The 21,722-nt window shown below is 36.2% G+C and overlaps 3 protein-coding genes across 3 annotated transcripts; 2 read left to right on the top strand and 1 right to left on the bottom strand.

The window, feature by feature from the left end:
- The first annotated feature begins 1,303 nt into the window (after nucleotides 1-1,303).
- Nucleotides 1,304-8,410, top strand: LOC122655749 (mitochondrial fission 1 protein A-like). The gene is made up of 5 exons (XM_043850061.1): nucleotides 1,304-1,514; nucleotides 5,098-5,233; nucleotides 5,435-5,556; nucleotides 7,969-8,032; nucleotides 8,119-8,410. Exons 1-5 carry the CDS (start codon nucleotides 1,422-1,424, stop codon nucleotides 8,202-8,204), a joined length of 501 nt encoding a protein of 166 aa, XP_043705996.1. The 5' UTR covers nucleotides 1,304-1,421; the 3' UTR covers nucleotides 8,205-8,410.
- A 1,115-nt stretch (nucleotides 8,411-9,525) lies between these two features.
- Nucleotides 9,526-12,781, bottom strand: LOC122655748 (annexin D3-like). Its single transcript, XM_043850060.1, has 6 exons — nucleotides 12,626-12,781; nucleotides 12,365-12,510; nucleotides 10,491-10,721; nucleotides 10,067-10,279; nucleotides 9,901-9,990; nucleotides 9,526-9,789 (listed from the first exon to the last, which is right to left on the bottom strand). Exons 1-6 carry the CDS (start codon nucleotides 12,699-12,701, stop codon nucleotides 9,586-9,588), a joined length of 960 nt encoding a protein of 319 aa, XP_043705995.1. The 5' UTR covers nucleotides 12,702-12,781; the 3' UTR covers nucleotides 9,526-9,585.
- A 4,400-nt stretch (nucleotides 12,782-17,181) lies between these two features.
- Nucleotides 17,182-19,857, top strand: LOC122655871 (annexin D4-like). The gene is made up of 6 exons (XM_043850245.1): nucleotides 17,182-17,259; nucleotides 17,502-17,674; nucleotides 18,415-18,636; nucleotides 18,991-19,215; nucleotides 19,337-19,408; nucleotides 19,618-19,857. The coding sequence occupies exons 1-6, from the start codon at nucleotides 17,208-17,210 to the stop codon at nucleotides 19,828-19,830; spliced, it is 957 nt and encodes a 318-aa protein (XP_043706180.1). The 5' UTR covers nucleotides 17,182-17,207; the 3' UTR covers nucleotides 19,831-19,857.
- The last annotated feature ends 1,865 nt before the right edge of the window (nucleotides 19,858-21,722 follow it).

Raw genomic sequence — 21,722 nt, 5'->3', positions numbered from 1 at the left:
TAAGTTTGAATAAGATACCAACAAAGTGATTATAACTAATTAGTTATATTAACAAGATGGGGAGCAAATTTCCAAGGTATTCACAAATGGTTCACCATTACGTTTCTTATATTATTTTATCATATAATGTGGATCAAGGTTGTTCGTATAGTATTTTAAATCATGGCAAACATTATGGTACAATTTGATTTAGAGATCACACTATCAATAACTTAAAAATTATTTTAATTTGAGAGATATGATTGAACCATAAAGTGATTGAACGCTTCTGATGATTTATCATATATTAGATATTACCATTGTATTTGCCATTTTTTTACAACACAATATGAATGATAATTCTACAAATCAAATGTAAAAATGCCAAAATATAATAGCTAAATTGTATCATTTTAATTAGAATTTTCTAAAATTTTATGATGGTCTAATCTTAAATTTGATTACCGTAACATTGTGTTTGTCATGATTTTAACTGTTAAATGAATTATCATGATTCAAATTATACATTTAAAAATATTTTAACATCATGGTTGAATTTTATTTATCCAAGTGAAATAATTCTTTAAGTTATATAGTGTATGATCTTAAATCACATTATACCTTGATATTTGTCATGATTTAAAATACCATTTGAATAGTTATGATCCAAAGCAAAGATTAAAAGAAAAAATAATGATGTTGAAGTATATACTTACAAACGATTTTTTTAATATTATTAAATATCGGGGCATTTTTATTATTTCATTGTCATAAATTATCATTTTTTAGCAACGTGCTTGTGCTTGAGACTCCCGCTATTGTGAGGGATAAATGTACACAACCTTCCTCGCACGAGAGGCTATTTCCAAGTTTTAAACTCTCAACTTATACGTTGCAATAGTTCAGCTTAACCATTTCTCCAAGACGTAGCCATTAATCATACCACAACACCAAAAATGTCAAATAATTAAATCCTTAATCTGCAAGTAAGTTCAAGTCTTTTTTTTATTTTTAAAGTAAAAAAATAAAACAAATTTTAAAATAAAAATCATGTTCTTGATTTCTTTCACTAAAAGAGCGCTATCCAATCGCATGATTTCTATGCCAAGATACAGGAGTGTGCGAAAAGACCGACCAGCCCCAGTGATATTGAAAATTCAAGTTCCGTTTTGAATTTTTTAAATTCCTTATAATTAACACCGAGACACCGACAACATCCACTCTTCAACTAAATCCTTAATCTGCAAGTAAAGTTTAGTTTTAAGTTCGGTTTTGAAATTTATAAAGGTTTTGTTATTTTGGTCATCTTCACATTTCTCAGCCTCAGGAAATTGAAATTCCATCCAAAATCTATAATAAAAGTCAGAGTTTCGTCTTCTTATAGAGTAGCAAAGGAGAAAAAAAAAAAAGAGGTTCTTCGTACTCATATACTTGTGATAGCCATGGAAGCTAAGGTCGGGAAGTTCTTTGATTCTGTTGGTGCTTTTTTCAGTGGCGGAGACCAGATCCCTTGGTGTGATCGAGACATTATAGCTGTAAGTTCTAGTTTCTTGAATTGAATTAGTTTTCTTTTCTATTTTTAAATATTCTTCTCTTGCTTGTGCTGGAGGATGAGTTAAATTGTATAATCTGACTTAGGGTTTTCGTAGTTTCATCTCTCCGCCTTCTTTTTATTTTTTTATGTACTATGAATTTATCGTCGGAGCTACAGGTGATGTTGTGATATGCTTGGATGGATGATTATTATCTATTTTGTACAAAAAAACTGTATATTCAATGATTAAAAAGATTAAATTATGTCGGGTATCCTCTTGTTTGTTCTACTTACATCCACAGAAACGCGGACGAATCATAGAACCATACCGTGGGATTGTTTAGTACAGAAAATGGATTTACAATGATTCTTGAACATTACACTTCATCCATGCTGATGACACAAGTTTAAAGTGCCAAAAGGGGAGGGGGGGGGGATTAAATTTGAACCTTAATTCTATTATCTTTCTATAGGGTTATCAAAGTAGAGAAAGGGGAAGTTATCTAAGCATCAAGATTGGACATAATGTTTTTTCTTTTTTTAAGGAAGATGAATTTGTTTGCTTTGGGGTGTTATTGTATTGAAGAAAGAAGAAAACTGAATTGTTCATTGTAATTATGTTTCTCAGGAGATGATAGAATGATATATGTATGAGCTAAAGCGTCTTATGTCTACTTTCAGTATTTTTATAGACCGAGGAATGTCTTCATTTATGTGACCTGTTATAGATCCATTTAAAATTATTGATCAGAACTGCTGGGATAAATCTTCTGCTTCATATGAACAAAAAAGATGCAGATAGAGAGATGGACCATTAATGTTTGCTCTTAGATGGATGACTTTAGTGTGAGAGTTAACTTTTCCTTTGGCTACTTCCAATGCAAGGAAATTGTGATGTTAGAAATAGAAAATGAGTCCTCTATTATTGGCATTGTGGGAGATAATGGTATATCAGTATATGAGATTATGAGAGAAGTTTAATGACTCATTAGAATACTTATTTCCTTTCTTGGTCGCTCGTCAGGTCTAGGCATTCATTAAATTCTTATTTTACAGATTCAGATTCCAGTGCCATTTATTGTATATGAGCCATATGATTGTAGATCCATATTCAATTACAATGGGAGAAATATTGATTTGTAGGTACAACATATCTGTTGCATGATTGCGACACTTCTTGATTGGAGCTGGCACCACTATGAGCATTCAACATTTAAGTGAATGTGTGGTAAATCAAAACAAGCATTCATCACCATCCAATGGCCTGGATATCAAAATTAATGTAGGATGTGTGATCTGTGATTGTAGAATTCCAAGGGCCTTTTTTCTCCCAAAGTTTTCTTTAAAACTATTTATCAGATTAGCCTATTAAAATTGATGGTTTTTGGGTTTGAAAGTGGCTAATCAATTTTTTTACATGCCTCAAAAGGGAGCAAGATTTATAGTTTTCCTCTTGTTGTCTTATTGGCAGGGCAGAAGTTAAATCCATAAATCATCTCTTCATCCATTGTAATTTTTTTAGGGTGATATGGTCCCTTTTCCTGGAATTTTTTGGTTCATTTGGGTCACTAAAATACATGTTGGGTCCCTAATGGTGCATGCCTTCCCTTGAGAAATGGGCAACTGTCTTTGAACAGGCAATCATTTTGTCAGTTTAACATGTGTGGATGCTAACTGTTCCATGTGCATTGGAAGGACTGATGGCATAGTTGTCACGATGACTAGGAATTCTAAGGTGTTGGAGAGGTGCATAGGCGACAAGGGCCTGCCTAGGCGTGCCATTTATGACTATATAAAATATAGCAGTAATAATTTTATGTAATTATGCTTTCATGCAATATAGAGCCATATCAATGCAATATGATATCATTATGATAGTAATGACTATGAGAAAACCAACGTATAATAACGAAGCATGGTATGCTATATAAGCATTTTCATTAAAAAAAAAAAAACAAAACAAAACAATAGACATAAATCAACATAAATTCGTGAAGTGTCAACATGGTGTGGTGTTTCTTTGGACCCAAAGAAAAAGGCCTGGATACCTAGGTGATGCCTTGACAACCATGACTGATGGCATGCTTGTAGAATCTCACTAATCCATTTCTCTTCCAAAAGCCTCCTTTAACGAAGAGGTGTTGATCCCACATATCTATTAATCATACTGTAATTGAGTTATTTTGTTTTTGTTTTTGTTTTCAACTACTAACTGACATGACATAGCTTTTGGTCTATCTATTTATTCTCTCAAAGCCTCATCCCTTTCCTACCTTAGAAGTTGTTTTGCTCATGAAAGTCTGATGTGCCTCATAAAACTTTTCTATCACCTCTTAAGTTTGATTACAAAATATGTGTTACTGATTGCTTAAGGACAAGTCAATAGGGAGCTTTTCCATATTCTATTGTTCTGTGAATGAATAATGTAGTATGTTGAATCAGTACCTAGCATCTCTGTCATTTTTTCTAAGGAGAATTTTTGGGTTTTAGGATATGCTCCACTGCAAATTATCATCCTTGTCATACCTCCAAATTGTTCAGCATTACAATTTATTTGGCCAGGAAGTCAAATAGACTTACCTAGGAAACCTTTGATACACATATTATTTAGACAATATTCTTTAGCCGTTGAATCATTTCAGGGAATATCAGAATCACGTGTTTAGTGCAAAATGGCTACAGAAAAGTCATTAGGACCATTTTGTGGTGAGTGGTTCCTGCCTCCCAAACCCTTCTTCTTGTATTAGGTAATCACTCGGTGTCATGCCTGGCATGATACATAAAATATCAGTTTTATAGGAAGAATGATAAAATAAATAAGGGCAAAAGTTTGCCACGATGCCTGCTCAAAATGGAAACTGCACTCCCACACTCAGTTTACTGTTCATTGTGGACAGAAAACTGACAAAATCCCCCCCCCCCCCAAATGGTCCTCCCCCTATTTGAAGATTCTGGATGAGGAGACCTCAGACGTCTGCATCAGAAAACGGGTGTCGGAGGAAACCTTCTCCCAATAAAAACTTATGATCAATTCAGTAAGATCTAAAAAAAAAAATTTATAATTTGGGAGAATGTTTTCTGTGCCGGTGGCACAGGCTGCGCCCAGACACATGGGGGTGGGCGAAATGACCCCCTGCCCCCCCTGAATGGCAGGCCCATGTGTCTGGGCGCAGGCTGCACTGCAGCACAGAGAACATCAACCCTTACAATTTTTAAGTCGTTGCCCTCTGAAATAGTTAGAGTAGTGTATGGACTGAAACTGCATGCATTAACATAGCTAGTAAGCTTAAGCTCTGACATTCAATTCAACTTTGAGACATCCATTACACCATGAAGTATAACCCTCATAGTTGAGCATGTAAAACTGTGCTTTGAAACATATTCCTTGAGCCTCTCCTTCTATTATCTACAGGTCTTAGCACTTTCAACTCTTCCAACTGTTAGCTGTTTCTCTTTGAATATGCCTGCTTTCCTTCTCCATCTCTTTCACATGAACTGAAGGTCATAGAACATGTGTCCTAGATATGCCGTACTAGTTTTGTTCTCTCATCTGCTTGTATCATATGATTTTGATGCATGTGCAGGGTTGTGAAAGAAAAGTTGCAGAGGCCAATGGTGTCTCAAAAGAGCATATGAGTGAGAGCATCATGGGGTTATCATGGGCTCTTGTTCACTCAAGACAACCAGAAGATGTGCAGCGTGGAATCGCTATGCTTGAAGGTGGAATTTGTCAATCCAGTTATTTTTGTTTTTGGTCATGTTCATGAGGTTCTCCCTTGAATTTTATTATGGTCTCCAACCTATGCTCTGCTCAGCTTCTTACATTACAAAGTTAAAAATTAACCCATGCTTCCTTCCTCCCTCTGTCAGCATTCTGCAACACTGTCATCCATACTTTACTGATTTAATTTTTTGTTGCAGCTTCTGTGGCTGGTTTTGATGCTCCTGTGGAGAAGAGAGAGAACCTTTATCTTCTTGCTGTTGGATATTACAGAAGTGGTGACTATTCAAGGAGCAGGCAGCTTGTTGAACAATGCCTGGAGGTTTGATCTTTGTTTCTTTCACTGATTTCATAAGTAATTTGAAATAAACTCAGTACTCAGAAGAGGCAGTTCCTTTCTGTGGTGCAATATCTTTGATCTGGCACCACAGACCTTCAAATGGGATAATTGATATTATAAAACGATTGGGACCAATCGTTGGATGAATGAAGGGGGTCAGGGGGTGGGGGATAGTAGAACTTCTCAAAGCTCCGAAAGATCAGAATGGTTAAAATTCCTCTAATCATTGTTTTCTTTTTTTTTTGTAATTTTTTGTACCCATCCATCTACATGCCTTTATTCTCTGATCATGAGACACAAGGCAGGTTATTGGGGTCCCAGACCATTTGCTAGTCCTGCAAGCCCTAAACCACAACTTCATGTTAGTTTATGAGGAGCTAGTATTGAATTATTATTTTCATGGGGTTTTTGTTCAATGAAAGCTTTTTAAGCCAGCACACAGGCTGCATTCCGTAAGAGACTGTTTTCTTCAAATGATGTTATTAAATATTGTGGCACTCAGTACAGCATCATGTGGTTTTCTTTTCTCATGGTAAAGACCTATTTTTCGTCCAAAACTTAGTGATTTCCATTTTCATTGATTTATATATTCTTAGGCCTGATTTGGTATGATTTCTATTTCAATTTCGGGTTGTGATTTTTCCACCTTATTTCAGTGAAATAGAAATCAAGTGGAATAGAAATTCTGAAATAGCTGAGGAGCTGTTTCAAAATTTCTATTTCATTTGATTTCACATTTTCACTCTTGCTCTTTAATGAGCAGATGGTTATTTTGATGGGAAAAGCAGTAATTTCATTTTAAAAACAAAACTTCACCCTTCTTCTTCTCGCATTGGTCTCACCATCACCCCACCACCATCATTGCCACCACACCGCCACCACTACCGCCACCCTTCCCAAAGAAATATAGAAAATCTATTCTTAGAAATTGAACTACCAAATGGAATTTTTTATTCTTGAAATATTTGATATTGATACAATCAAAACAATTTCAATTTTTTGACCAAAAATCTATTTGTTGACTATTTCATAAAATCAATCCAAAATTGAAATTGAAATCATACCAAATCTGGCCTTATATGCACAAACCACTTTCCAGAGATAGTTGACTCACTTTATTGACAAATTGAGGTTGCCAGTAGGTCATTGGTATATATATCTTCCAAGAAGCATCTTTTAGGATCCTAACTCTGTATGAGCTTTTGCTTATTTTCTGACCATTTTGGGGTCCAGTTTCTAGTTTGCAATTAGTATCCATTTGCATCCATTGGCACTTGTTATCGGCTTGTTTAGTGATCAGTTCCCGTTCCACAGTGGTGTAGAGGACGGCCTCCTCAATATGCTCTCTTAGTTTCATGCTAGTTGTATCAGAACCGAATTGGACATGGACATATATGTCCAACTTACTTCTAATAATTCAGAGCAGCTTTGATGTTATTTTTTTATGGAATTATTTTAAAATTTATTCAAGTTTAACTTCTAGTGACTAAGTTGTGTTAGATCAGTGTGTAAACCCATTTTGCACACTTTCTCCTATTTGATATTACTTAATATTTTGGGCACAAATGTGGACTTAACTCCTCTCAGGTTCCCTGCCCGGTCAGGTTCGTAGGTTCCTCTCATAGGGGACCGGAAATGACGACCTCACCCCCTGCCCGAACACACTACCCGGGTGGGGTGAGGTTGTCATTTTCGCCCTCCCTATGAGAGGAACCTACGAACCTGACCGGGCGGGAACCTGAGAGGAGAAAAATTCCACAAATGTGGCATTCCTGTTTCTATATTGGTAGTTTGCCATGTCAAAAGACGAGTGGACCATCAGTAGCCATGTTATTTTGCAGCCATCATGCTACCAGGGGGGGGGGGTCTAAGGTTGTTTCTGATGTGCTTTCGAAAAAACCTTAAAATGCTTTTCTAGTTCTCAGAGGTTTTGGCCATGGCACAGCGACCAAGAAAACTGGCGCAGGACAGCTTGTATTGCACAACACTTTGCCATTAACTGACCAAGATATCATGGGACATTTGGTGTCTAAACTTCATATGGATTTATTATATGAAAATTGTCTAGATCTACGAAATAAAAAAATTAATTACAAAACAAGTAGGTTTGACTTGTTTTACACTTCCTTTTGTTGTAAACCTATTTGTAAATCCTTTTCTTATCTAGTAGATCTAGGAAATTGTCCCGATTTGTTCTTCCATAACCAATCCATTTTATAGTTTATTGCAAAAGAGAGACCCGCTAGAAAATCAAATCATCCATTTACCTATTTATGTAATTGCACCAGTAAAAACCTGTTTGGAAACCTTGGTTTATTGCTTTTTTAAATATTCTCATCAGTGAGCAATATATCCTAAGTTGCTACAAAATTTCTAATTGGCTTGTTTTTGTAGATTGCACCGGACTGGAGACAGGCGTTGACGCTGAAGAAAGTGATTGAAGATCATATTGCTAAAGGTAATGAAATGCGGTTTTCTTGCAAAATTGTTGATCTCTTAATAGCATAAGTTGAAGTAACTGCCAACATTTTGGTTCAACTGCAGATGGTGTGATTGGCATAGGCATTGCAGCAACTGCTGTTGGACTCATAGCTGGTGGCATCGCTGCTGCATTGACTCGTAAGAACTGAGGGAATCCCTAATCAAAATATGTATATAATTACTTAAAACTCCAGGATGGCCTTTCTCTCGGTTGCTTAAATTTGTTCAAGCCTTTTCCACTTCCATGATGCACCCTACTTTTGTCCTGAATTTTGAAGTTTTAGATGGCACAACAGTCTAAATAAGTTTGTAATATATAACGTGTGAAGACAGGTAGGATTAGATCGCCATTCTTCTTGTTTTGCGAATCAAATTGTTTGTTGTAGATAACTATCAGTCATATAAGACTTTACATTTGTTCAAGGAAATGCTCTGCTTGTATTGTGTTCTTGGAGGACTACTGCAAGGTCCTACGTAGATTTACCCCGGGGGGGGGGGGTGTTGCTATTTTGGTCGGATTTGGATCCTCTCCTGCGTGGGGGTTGCTGGAGATCACCCAGTGAGGGCTCTCCAACAGACATATTCTGGAAAGATCCAACAGGTGCAAAGAAAAACGTCTCTTTTGGGATTCCATTGGAAACCCAACTTGCTAACCTTAGATCAACCCAGGCAACCCAAGACACAATTAACATGCACACGGTTGAAGGATATGACTAAATGAACACTCCAAGCTTTCTGCAACTGTCTCCGCATCTCCTCAAATCAATATTACCCAGTTCATCTAATCATCTCCCCCGGTTCTTTTTCTGTGAGAACAAAGAAAAAGATCCAACTCCGTTGGGATTTGGGGTTTGCCATGGCTAGCTGTGCTTGGTTTTAACTAATTTTGATATGTTCACAGAAAGATTCGTCTTTAACATGGAAAGAAAGTTTTGAAGTAAATCAAGTTTTAGGATGCTTATGGTGGATTGGTGGATCAGAGTATTAACTCAAAATCAAACTTTGAGATCAACAGAGCAGAGCTTCTCTGTTGCAACATTTCTATCACATTTAATATCTACCAAAATATATGGGAAAAAAGGAATAAATGTGGTTTTTGGGAGGATTTGGCATTTGTTCTCACATGACAAGTCACTTCTGGAGAATTGCAACTGGTATACAAAAATGGCAATCTTAAGCTATCTTCCCACTTTGAACCCCTCCCTTCCCCTCCCTCTTTTTCCCTTAGATTGCAGATCGACAGAGCAAAACAAAGACATTTTCTTTTTCCGGAGTTGACATAAATTGGCTACGGGTCAGCAGATGACCAAGTGACTGCCAATATGAATATTTGGTTATATCAGCTGAATTATGGAATATTAGTTGCTGACATTAAAATCCATGACAAAATCAATTTAACTGCTGAAGTTCTATGGATGGCTCTGTATAATGCATCCACTTTTTTGCTTTGAAACTCCATTAGAGCCTATGTACAAGCAATCACTGAAAAATTGCTAGCCGGTGACCAAGGTTACAAACCACAAGTGAGCATCAGAGTCTTCCTCCAAGCAAAGTGACTAAGAAATTTTTGTAGTCTCCAGATGTATCGTCGATGACTGCATTGTCGAGGCTAGTTTTGTACATGTTGAAGTACTCTCCTCTGATCTTCATCATATCGATTTCAGCACGAGTCACAACGGCTCTAGTTAGTGAACCCTCATGTGTTCCGAGCCCATCAACTGAATTTCTTACAACCTAATAAAAATTCGAGCAAAGTGAGGGAAATTAATTGTCACAAGAAGCTTCATCTGCATTTTAACAAGAGAAACCATAATTAATTGTCAAGAAATTTGTGTTTATGCTTACCTCTGCAAAGTGTTTCTCAGGGGTATCTATGCAGCAAATTACCATTCTTAAGATGGATATCAAATCACTGGTGCCACTGCTTTTTATGTCCTATTAAATTAAAGGTATTAGTCAAAATGTAAACAAAGAATGACAACTACATTGATGTAGATCCTGAATGGAATACCTGGTCTATGGAATTCCCATATTTTTGTTTGTAACACTCAAATGTTGCTTTGAGTTGAAATGTATTCCTGGTACTAAGTATCCATATCACATCATCATGATCCAACTGCTTCTTTTCGATGGCATCATGAAGCACAGAAGCCTCTGAATCTGCAATATTTGCATCCACTAATTCTCTGTCATACCTGTAGGAACTCACTAGCCCCAAAAGAAGCTGCAAAGTACACATAAACACATAAACAACTCAGCTTAATTGAGCCCTGGACAACTAGCAAGTAGATTGATCAGTTACTCAGGCTAATATTATTGACTTGTTTGTGTAAGCAATCAAGCTTTTTACTGAAGTTGATCAAAATAACAGCACAAAACTTAACTGGGTTAATTGGAGTTCCTGTAGATTGCATTTCAAGTGAATTTTGGTTTACCTTTCTGAGGGGAAGTAGGGTCACAGTGGATGTGATGTGTTCTTCGAGGGAGCAATCGAAGGAGGAACAATAGGCTTGTCTCACAGCCATCAGATGATTTGGGGATGATGTGCATGAAATCTCTATGATCACTTGGAGATTATGAATTCCCTTCTTCTTTTCCTTTAAGGCTTCATTGGCCAACTTCGCATCCCTTTCTGGAGGATCAGATGTCCACAAGATGATTGCTTTCTGTTCTCATCAAGAGGTCAGTGTTGGACTCAAGAGAAGACTACCTCACATATGTAAAATCATAAAATAGGGATACAATGTGGGGATCCATCAGTAATCATAAATTCACAAGCAAAGAGATCCAAAAATTCTATGGAGGAGCAATTGAGATCCTTAAGATAATCAAGCAACTATAGAATAAGCAAAGATGACTTTGATGTAAGTTAGCTACATGTTTTTGTAGCTTGCAAATTGATTCAGACTATCTATTCAGTATATTACCATGTTGATCAATTACCTGAAATATCTATCTGTAATTGTTTATACCCTCCAGGTGTCTAAGGGAACTTATTTTTAAGTTCACATAGATTGTGATGAAGGCTTAGAAGAATAAGATGATGATGATGCTGGAATTTTTAAATAGTATTAAAGTAATGTTTCAAAATATTGATTTCTTTTTATAAAGGTTTGTTAGAGGGTTATGTCTTTTCCTAGTAGACACCTAAGTTGACCAATAGGGACTTGTTTGAATGGTCAACAAACATGTCTTATGGGATAATACATGGTTTCTAGACATGTCTTTTGGAGACAAGTCTTGATGATATCTTTTTCTCTACTATATATAGAGAGAGGGTGTTTAATCAATTTCTCTAACAATTAAGGAGCAATCTCAACTTTAGTTTATCTTGGATTTCTTTACCATTGTTTTTGTCCAGTTGAGCACAACTCTGAAGTGTCCCGACGTGGTATGGTAAGTGAGTGCAACGACTACTAGAGGGACCTATGATTTATTTTATCTTGGAAGTTAATTTACAAGAACACAATTTGCACCATAGGGGGCGTCTACAATCTTAAGAATGGTTGGAAATAATCATCCAAATCATACATGATAACACATGTAATAAGGGGGAATAGATTACTTATTTTGTACCGTAGACAAACCCAATCGATCATGTTGTTGATAAACACCAAAATCGCGTTCTTGCGAATTAGCCTCTAAGATAAAACAACCCCGCAAGCCCCTCCAATAGTCATTGCACTCATCTACTGGACTACGTCGGAATACTGCAAAGTTGTTCTCAAATGGACAAAACAAAATGATAATATAAAAAAACCAAAACAAAAAGGAAGTTGGGATTATCTCTCAAAACTGTTAGAGATATGGGCTTAACCTCTTATATAAGGAGAGGACGAGACATTACCGAGAGGTGTCTCTGGAAAACATTGTCCAAACAAAATGCTTTTTCACACAAGACATATTTGTTGACCATTCAAACATATCTTCCAATAGACACCTATTAGTCATTTAAGTGCCTATGACACAACCCACACACCTTTAAAGATAAAATAATATTTTGAATCTTTTAATTTTAAAACCATTTAAAAATTCCAACAGATGATGATTTGTTATTTCATTGAATTCCTGATAGTAAGACAACTAAGTAAATGGCAATTACAGGTTAGGGCTCATTTGGTTCATCAGCAAAAATATGTTCTATACCCAGTAAAACAAATAAAAAAACAGTATGTGCAAGTCATTTCCTTGGGAGATAATTGCAAAATCCAATGGAAATTGATGTAACAAGAAATAGATCCTTTATTTTTTTTTTCAGAATTAGTAAAGGTGAATTCAAGGTTTAAGAGGCTTTTAAAGAAGAACAAACCCTGAAATCACCAGAGAGCTCAGAATGGAGACGATCAATGAGGGATTCATTATAGAGCTGTTGATATGTTTCTCTGATCTTCTTGCGTTGGCTTGCATTTCTGTGACCCAAAATCCATATCACTCCATCCTCATCTGTTCCCCATCCTGCATCCATCATCCATTCTCATCTTCCCTCATGATCGACAGAAAGAAGTTATCAAAAACCCAGAAAAAGGATAACAGAAAGACAAAATTTAAGGTGAATTAGAGAATGAAAAACCTTCGAAAGCTTTTTTGAGTCTCTCACTGTCTTGGGTTGGAGTAGGAACCACGTTTGGTACTCTCATTGTAGCCATTTTCTTCTTCTTCTTCTTCTTCTTCCTTGGTTCAGATCTTCACCGAAAATCAAATGAACTGATCTTTAACTGCAGAGAGAAAAAAATGGGGTTTTGGAATTAAAGGTTTTCTTATTACATTAATGTAATTTAAGTATCATTATGGGCCTTGATTTCATTTAAGCTAGCTGGCAAAATAACCTACATTATGGGTGTTATCATCACATCAATGTAATTTATGAACTTAGTGACATCTTACCAAAAATACATGACAAACATATGACACATATATGTAGGGTAATAGAACACTACCCGGTCGTGCGCCTTGGATGGATCCCACGCCTAGACACACAAAGCACATTGGGTGACTGAGATTTCCGCCTTTTCTTGGGTTCAAGGCGGTAATTTTCAGGTTCAAAGCACATATGACCATAAGGTTTTATTATGGCTTCCTTTTTGAGGACTTGTTGACCTTTGTAACCTTTGGGTATTTATTCAAAAAAATGGATTGAGTTTTTCTGAAGATACGGTGAACAAAAATCCATTCATCACGGGGTTTCAGATGCACGCAATAGGATATTTTGGGAAACATATTAAAACTTTTTTACCCCCCACTTTATTGCTATAGTTGGTATGAAATCTATTTCTTGCATGAATAAACATTTATCATAAAACCTCTTTAATTGGATGCTTCATTTCTTGTTTGGTTCTTTTCATTTGGGAAAAGAGGAGTTTTTCTCCACTTGAGGTAAAAGAGAATCCCACCATTAGGATTGATACAATTTCAAGAATTCTATTTAACCACCAATAGTAACCCTAGGTGAAGAAAAACTTAATCCGAAAAAGACGAAAGCATAATAAAAAGCACTAAAACTTGCTCCTCTTATAAAATTCTTTATTTCTAGACAACCAAACATAGACATCAATTTCTCTCTCTGTTTTTGGTGCAGTTGTCAAGGGCCTATTGGCTTTCCACCGATCAAGCTCCTGACGCAGTTCTCCCAAGGGAGTAGTGAACCACTAGGGCAAGCCATGGATATATATATATAAATCAATGATATAATATTTTACTAAAAGTGGATTTTATAGAAAACTAATTATATGAAGAAACATAACCATTGACATAATTTGTCTTTTGGCTCAGTTGGTGACCAAGTGCAGCAATATTTTGAGATCAACATCTGCAATCATCGCTTTGGACCTCCTTATTACTTGATAAGGATGTATAGATAGAGTATGATTAATTTTTTTTTTTAATATGAATAAAACAACTTAAGGACTAAAATGAGTAATTGGATATTACTCTTCAATCATCCATTGACCATCCCATCACTTTACCCAAAAAAAAAAAGGCCATCCCTATCATCCAACATATAAAAAAGGGCAAGGGGTCGTTGCTAGGTTGCGTGGTTCTGTACAACACAAGGCTAATGGGAACTTATGCAAGGACATCGATTTGGGGGGATTTTTTTTCATTTTGTAAAAGGTAGAATGGTCATTTTAAAGAGTCTGTGTCTAAGCACAAGCTGCATGCGACAAGGCAATATTATTTTTCCCTATAAAAATGTCAATCCTCCAGAAACTAAGATCCTTCTTGAAAGATCGATGCAAAATCAAAAGAAATACAAAAAGCTGATCTGTTTTTTTTTTTTTTCCTTTTAAGATAAAAGAGATAGAAATCAAAACCAACCTTCCTATATAAAAACTTACAATAGGGTTGATAGGTTGGTAGCTTAAGTATTGACGTAAAATAAGTAATTAAATAAAGGGAAAAAGATCTCTACTTGGTGGTGTTTTCTACGCCCTCTCATAGGGCATCGTGAAAATGATGCCTCTGCCCCCTGGGTAGATACCCAAACATGCTCCCCCATTGGCCCAGACGCTTGTGTAGTGACTATGCGACCACGTAGAGATCTCTTGCCCATACATAAATGAAGGACTGAGTTTCCCTCCACCCATGGTGAATGGGATCCCATTCACAACGGGGCGGGAGAGGGTGGGAAAGGGTATCAGGAGGGTTTTTTTAAATATACTAAAACCTTAAGAGGGGGTTTGTGAACCCTAGAATGGTGGGTGAACCGTCCTCTATGGTTGGAAGAAAACTTAATCCCATAAATAAATAAATAAATAAACCTTCATGATTTTTGTGGAAGTAGTGGTATTTTAAGGTAAATTAAGCACATACACAACATAACCATTGACATGCATAATTAATATTTCATGTCACCAATAACCATATACATGCATTGTGATATCAATATCTATGTGAAGTGTGAACTGAAAAATTAAAGATAACGCTTATCTGAAATCAAGAAAAAGACAAAGAGAACAAATGGGTTTGAAAGGAATCTTGTGTGGTGAATTAGATTTGGTCCTCGTAGGCAAATACTAGCTACTAATTATGAAACAAAAGAAAAATGGTCTTTCTAGGAGTCACTATGCTTAGTAAAGTATAACGTTTCACTATTTGTTACTTGTAGAACATGGGTTAGTTTACGTGATAAATAATCCCATATATATTATTCACAGTTTTAATAAAATTATCAAAATGTCATCAAATGGAGATGAATAACAAATACAAAATGGATTCTTCTGTAATTTTAGTTATTTTCTCTACTCATTTTAAGTTGAAATTATACCAATGAGAAGCTTGCCTAATCCTCTATCACATGGTCTGCTCTAACCCATGTACTGCATGAGGCAAATAATGAAGCATTATACTTTGCTAAACATGGTGACAATGAAGAAAACCCATAAAAGATCAATACATAATGTTTATTCTGCATAATATAAGTGAATGAACCGCTAGACCATAGAAATAGATATTTCTCTCCCCCCACTACCTCTAAAAGTAGATGAAGCGACGATCATCCAAACCCTCCCTCTTAAACAAAGTCAAACAAATGTTTAATGTAACATTCTAAATAACAAGAGGAAACATTATACACAATTAACAATATTTATTAAAAGCTATGTCATTTGCTTAAAATTTATTTTGTTAAGAAAACCCTATGTTTTCTTCTATTACTTGAAATAAAAGTAAACAAAACTAACTGTTTTCTAGTATTGGTTCATCCATATCAGTCTTATGGAAAAAGAAAGTACATATTGCTAGCTAGGGCGTCTTTTCTTCCCGCATTTTCTCTCTTCTCATTCCTTATTAAATATGGAGGCCCTCTTTTAGATGATGAGAAGGGATCAAGTTCTCGTACGAGCATGCCTCACAGGTGTACAGATGGAGTCTACCATGTGGGTCTTCCCTAGGGTGGATTCCATTTGTATGCCTGTGAGGCGTCCTCGTACGAGTACCTGATCCCAACTCCTATATGATGGAACTTAGTCTATCCGAATTCAGTCTTGCGCTCTTGCCATTGATTTGGTTTATAAGATGCCAATATATAGATCCCTTTGTCCCTTTCTTTTTCTTTTCTGCCCTTTTTCTCTTTCTAAAATGGAAAATAAGAAGTAACTGAAAAAATTGTATTACCATTGAAATGTTAAGAGGAATTATTTATTAATTTAAATAGAATTTTAATTCCAAAATGAAGTGGGAGTGTGAGACATTCAAATATGAGTAACGACAACAATTAATTTATTATCAATTTTTATATTTTTATTTTAGTCATTGATATCAATATTTTTTCTTTTATCTCAATTGATATCAACATTCAATGTTGTCATTTACAAGTGGAAGAAATATTATAACATCAACGGATTATTAACAGTTTTTTATTACTTCTAATATACCCCTTTCACATAAAAATTAAAAAAAAAAAAAAAAAAACCACAATGGGGCCCACATTAATACACTCTCACTCTTTTTATGAGCATGTGAATCTCATATGAATGATACCATTCTCCGGACTTTCATTAATGCAACGTGCAGCTTCTTTCTTACAATGTTGTGTGGAAAACCTTCCCAATAGAGGAATGAATTTTTATCGTCTATGATTCCCTGCCCGGTACGGTTCCTACAGTCCTCTAACAAGAGGGGGTGGACCCCACCAGAGCAGAGTGTTCGGTTAGGAGATGGAATGGTCATTTCGCTCCCCCTTTGTTAGAGAATTGTAGGAACTGTACCGAGCAGGGAACCATAGTTGATAAAGGTCCAAGAGGAATTGGTAAAAACCTATTATGGTGGTGTTTATTTAATTAATATTTATATGGGTAGTAGAACGCTAATCGATCGTGTAACTTCTGCACCAACACATAAGAGTGTACTTTCGCGTGGTCTTGTGTGTAGGCGCAGGAACCACACAACCATTCTTTAAGGTAACGTACCCTAAATGACAATAATATCCAGGGGTATGACATTTATTAACACACACCCCTTTTGAATTTTCACATGTCAGAAATGCCCTTAGAAGAATTAGATATAAGAAACGGTCGGGGGACACAAAGGGGAGTTACCAAACTCACTCACTCCGTCCGGAGGTGGCTTTATTTCCTTTGCATTTTACAGCTTTTTATTTATTCCTGAATTGTTGAAATTAGGAAGGAGAGAAATCAAAGAAGAAAGAAGAAAGAATGGCTCTTCCACAAGAAGAAGTCGTCGATGCTCTCACAAAGTCTTTCTCAGGTTCCATCCTCACCATCTACTTATAAATTTCTATTTCTATTTCTTCTTCTTCATTTGAATTCCTCTATTCTCTTTTCGCTTAAATTCTACAATTGACTCTATATGAGCGTAGTAGAATTCGAAACAATACAATGCAGCCTTTTTTTTGTTAAATTCATAATTCGAAAAATTCATAATCAATTTCAGTCCAATTTTATTTCTCTTAAAAATCGATCTCTCCATTTTGTCTTAATTTGGTGTAGGATTTGGAGTTGATGAGAAATCAATTATTAGGGTATTGGGGAAATGGCAACCGGAGGAAAAGAAATCCTTCAGAAAGAATTACCCTTTTTTCTTCACCGAAGACGATCGTCTCTTTGAAAAGTGGAACGCTGACCACATTTCCGTCCTCAAACGTGAATTCTCTCGTTTCAAGGTTATAATTCCACCAATTTTATTTTTTATATATTCTCTCTCTCTGCAAAAGTACTTGGTGGAAGCGCGGCCAAATGGTCCCTAAAAAGTTCCAACTCAGACCAGGGAACGAAGTTTCAGTATCATATCGGCTGGATTGGTATCGGTGAAGGCCGATACTAATACCTGGCCGGCCTTGGATTGGGTATTGGTACCGAATCAAGGGTAAGATAGTAAAAAAATCCAATTTTTTTTATGAAAATTAGGGATAAATTAACCAATCCAAGCCTATCCAGATCAATATCGATGGAGACCAATAACGATACTGGCAGAGACCAAAATTGATATCTCAATCCCTGACATAGTCTGAAGAAGAATCAATTGTAGTATGACCCTTAGGAGGAAGCCCTTTTCATCCTCCCATGTGCCAGGGATACTTTCCTTCCCTTGGTATATTTTAGGTTGTGTTTGGTATAAATTTTATGTTGATTTTGCATTCTCGAACAATAAAAACAATTATCTTTAATTATCATCTGAAAATATCAAATCGATCTAGAATAAATGCCAAACGCTGCCTTTATATTGAGGAGGACCCACTCTTCTGATCACAACCATTGAAATAAAGGATCTAAAGGACGGGATTGAAACTGACTGTTGAATGTAGATGAGTTTGATTATGTAGGTCCCATTGAGAAATTACGATCATCAACCATTTGATTAGTTTGATTTTCCTTTTTTTGTTTGGGGGGGACAAATGCATAGAATGCTGTTGTGATGTGGACAATGCACCCTTGGGAAAGAGATGCTCGTATGGCAAAGGAAGCTTTGATTAAGGAAGAGAACCGGTCCTATGATGTTATAATTGAGATCGCTTGCACCCGATCATCTGAAGAGCTGTTGGGTGCGAGGAAGGCCTACCACTCTCTCTTTGATCACTCCATCGAGGAAGATGTTGCTTCACATATCCATGGCACCAATCGCAATGTGAGTATTTAAATAAATTCACAATGTTCTCTGTCCGGGAGCATGGTCCTTACGCCAGCACGGGACCAATGAGAGTGCACAGGTAAGCATCAACGGGGTGGAAATACAAAATTTCTGCTTTTTATGGGTGTGGGAGTTGGGATGAGCATTTTGCCCTATACTGTGTCTGACCGCAGAAGCCATGCTCCCGGGACAGAGTCCTTTTATCTTTTCTTAAAGTGTCGAAAAAGTAAGATTACAGCTTCTTAATTCACCATTTTGATTACAATAAGATTTTTCCTATTTCAAATACATAAACTAGCGGTGGCCCGCTGCTGCTGCTGCTCTAACATGGAGTTCTATATTTCTGGACAGCTCTTTGTAGCACTAGTGAGTGCTTACAGGTACGAGGGTTCGAAAGTGAACGACGAGGTTGCAAAATCAGAGGCGAAGACGATCTGTAATGCCATCAAGAATGCCAATAAGAAAAACCCTGTTGAGGATGAAGAGGTGGTAAGGATACTATCAACCAGGAGCAAGCCCCATCTCAAAGCAATCTATAAAAACTACAAGGAACTGTTTGGAAAGACACTTGATGAGGTAAACTACTATTGGTGAACCATCAAAATCAACTTCTCTCTCTGCAAGATTATGAAAATAATGTTCTTGTTATTCCATTTGACACTTTGAGAACTCTGACTAACTAGAGCCATTTTGATAGGATTTGGAGGATGGATCAAGCTTGAAAGAAGCAGTTCAGTGCCTTTGCTTTCCTCAAGTATATTTTAGCAAGGTGAGAGGTTGAGCCCATCAACTAAACTAAAAGTATACTAAGGCAGCGTTTGGTATGCATTCTTGGACTGCATTCTAAGTCAATTTCGCATTCTCGGACGTTTTTATCGCCCGAAAATGCAAAATCAACCTAGAATACATACCAAACACAGCCCAAGTTTGTAAAGATGGAATTAGCTTATTCTATTTCTTTTTCATTCTGGATTTCAGGTACTGAATGCTGCATTGATGAGTGGTGCAGATGAGAAAACAAAAGTTGCACTTTCTCGAGTAATTGTAACCAGAGCTGATTCTGACATGATCAAAGAGATCAAAGAGGAGTACCATAAGGAAAATGGAGTCTCCCTCTCCCAGAAAATCAATGAAATAACTCATGGGAACTATAAAGACTTCTTGCTCAACTTGATTGAAAGGGGAGAGTAATTTAATGAAAAATAAATTACACCAAATTACAACAAGGCCAAACATGTATTAGATTTCATGTCTTTTTGGTATTCCTAAAATTAGATCACATACATTGCCTTGTCATTGCCTAGATCTCCTTCTTGTGTGACTTCAATGAAAACCTTTCTTTCTTTACTTCTACTCTCCCCCAACCCCTCTCTGAGCTTTACTTTGCTTATTTTGTTTCTATAAATATCATGTTTGCAAGTAAATTAATCTTTTGAAATATTTTGGTAATTGACCTAATTGGCATTAGTAATTTTTTTTTTGGGTACTAAAATGATCATTCATTGGCGCGAGATTGGCGCAAGGTGTCCAAATTACAAAGAATAAGCACTAGTAATGATCAACCTCAGAGTTTGTCATGTGTGTTATGAAGCTCTTTGGAATTTGTACATTGTGTACAAGGTTGTACTCTACTTAAAGGGTGTCGGGGAGCACTCGAATTGTTGAAGGATTGGATTGATCTCCAATTCGATGCACATTTTATAGTACAAAAATAATGGGGAAGATACAAGTTACCTTTTCAACCGCAATTGTAGTTCCTCCATGCGATCTTAGCTCTTCCACCTCAAGCAATCCAAGGGACATGTTCACACAATCATCGACTTCGTCGGGAATACACACATACACTCTCTCACTTAGGGTTTTCAGCTAGTGTATTGGAGGGTGTTCTTGAATAGCTAATGATTGAATAATAGTCTGGAGAGTATGGATTGTTTTCCACTCCCTTCCCCCATGCTTTTCTTTTCTTCTCTTCTCATGGTACTGATACATTTTTTGAAAGTTTCATTTTTAGAAAAGGCTGGACAAATCGAAAGAGTGCCGAACATGTGTCATCCCCTCTTCTCCACCTTTGGAAAAAGACTCTCTTGCCCTCCTGTATCCGGTCCTCTCCTCCTCACATTTTTTTCACTGAATTTCTTTCTAGCTTTTCTTATCACATACAGACACGAGTAAGTAACAGGCTTTATTAAAAAAAAATGGAAGAGGCTTCATACATGACCGTACATGGTGCACAGTCGTGCTTTCAACCGTTGGATGGGCATGATCATGTACAATACATGACCCATCATCCCCATCCAATGGTTACAGGGACGGTCGTGCACAAAACCTTTTGCCGCTAAAAAAAAAAAACCTAAAGTAATGGGCTGGTTGTGTCAGGGTTAATGGGTATGGGCTTCTAAAAAGTCATCAATTTGCATAGTTTTGTTACCTAATGGATATTAGTAGTTTCATGGGCATACAGTAATATAAACAAAAGGTATTGTTTTTTTTTTTCTGGTAAGAAACAAAAGGTATTGTTTATGTTCATTTTATTTTACTTTTGGTTGGGCCCATTGGGCCATTTTAAATTTGCTAATAGGGGTTAGGCCCATTGTCAGTTTTAAAACACCAAAATCTAATCTGTTGTGTAGTCTTCTCTTCCACCATGGGCAAAGGTTCCTCTCTTTGCAATAATGTTTGAGTTTTGCTCATCTAAATTTTCTTCTCTATCAAAATGTGCTTCAACCTGTTTGATTAATTGTTTATGTTAATACTTGTCTTGTTATGTTAAATCCCTTGAAGGCCTAAGCTCTAAATTTCATTTAAATAATTGAATTCACCCTTGTACATGATTACTGCTTTAGTCAATGGAAATCCAACTCTGTGAATGATTATATTTAGTTATTAAAATGAAGCTCAACTCCTGATAATATCTAGTTATTGAATTATAATCTCACTAGTAAGTATATTTATTGGATTATGTTTCTTTGTATGACTGAAAATTATGAGCAATTTAATTTATAATGTAATTTTTTGTTGGTTAAATTAAGTTGTTTATATGTATTATGTACTCAAATAGACTAATTTAAGAAATTTAACTTATC

Source organism: Telopea speciosissima, chromosome 3 (assembly GCF_018873765.1).
Source record: "Telopea speciosissima isolate NSW1024214 ecotype Mountain lineage chromosome 3, Tspe_v1, whole genome shotgun sequence".
NCBI classification, from domain to species: domain Eukaryota; kingdom Viridiplantae; phylum Streptophyta; class Magnoliopsida; order Proteales; family Proteaceae; genus Telopea; species Telopea speciosissima.
The sequence above is the reverse complement of the archived record's forward strand: the minus strand, read 5'-3'. Positions and strand labels throughout refer to the sequence as shown.

Excerpts from the sequence above, each read along its gene's own strand:
- LOC122655871 (XM_043850245.1), top strand. The coding sequence starts at position 17,208 with ATGGCTCTTCCACAAGAAGAAGTCGTCGATGCTCTCACAAAGTCTTTC. Across the intron at positions 17,675-18,414 it reads GTGAATTCTCTCGTTTCAAG|AATGCTGTTGTGATGTGGAC; the intron begins GTTATAATTCCA and ends ACAAATGCATAG. Across the intron at positions 19,409-19,617 it reads CTCAAGTATATTTTAGCAAG|GTACTGAATGCTGCATTGAT; the intron begins GTGAGAGGTTGA and ends TCTGGATTTCAG.
- LOC122655748 (XM_043850060.1), bottom strand. The coding sequence starts at position 12,701 with ATGGCTACAATGAGAGTACCAAACGTGGTTCCTACTCCAACCCAAGAC. Across the intron at positions 12,511-12,625 it reads ACTCAAAAAAGCTTTCGAAG|GATGGGGAACAGATGAGGAT; the intron begins GTTTTTCATTCT and ends TGATGGATGCAG. Across the intron at positions 10,722-12,364 it reads AGCTCTCTGGTGATTTCAGG|AAAGCAATCATCTTGTGGAC; the intron begins GTTTGTTCTTCT and ends TGATGAGAACAG.
- LOC122655749 (XM_043850061.1), top strand. The coding sequence starts at position 1,422 with ATGGAAGCTAAGGTCGGGAAGTTCTTTGATTCTGTTGGTGCTTTTTTC. Across the intron at positions 1,515-5,097 it reads GTGATCGAGACATTATAGCT|GGTTGTGAAAGAAAAGTTGC; the intron begins GTAAGTTCTAGT and ends ATGCATGTGCAG. Across the intron at positions 8,033-8,118 it reads TGAAGATCATATTGCTAAAG|ATGGTGTGATTGGCATAGGC; the intron begins GTAATGAAATGC and ends GTTCAACTGCAG.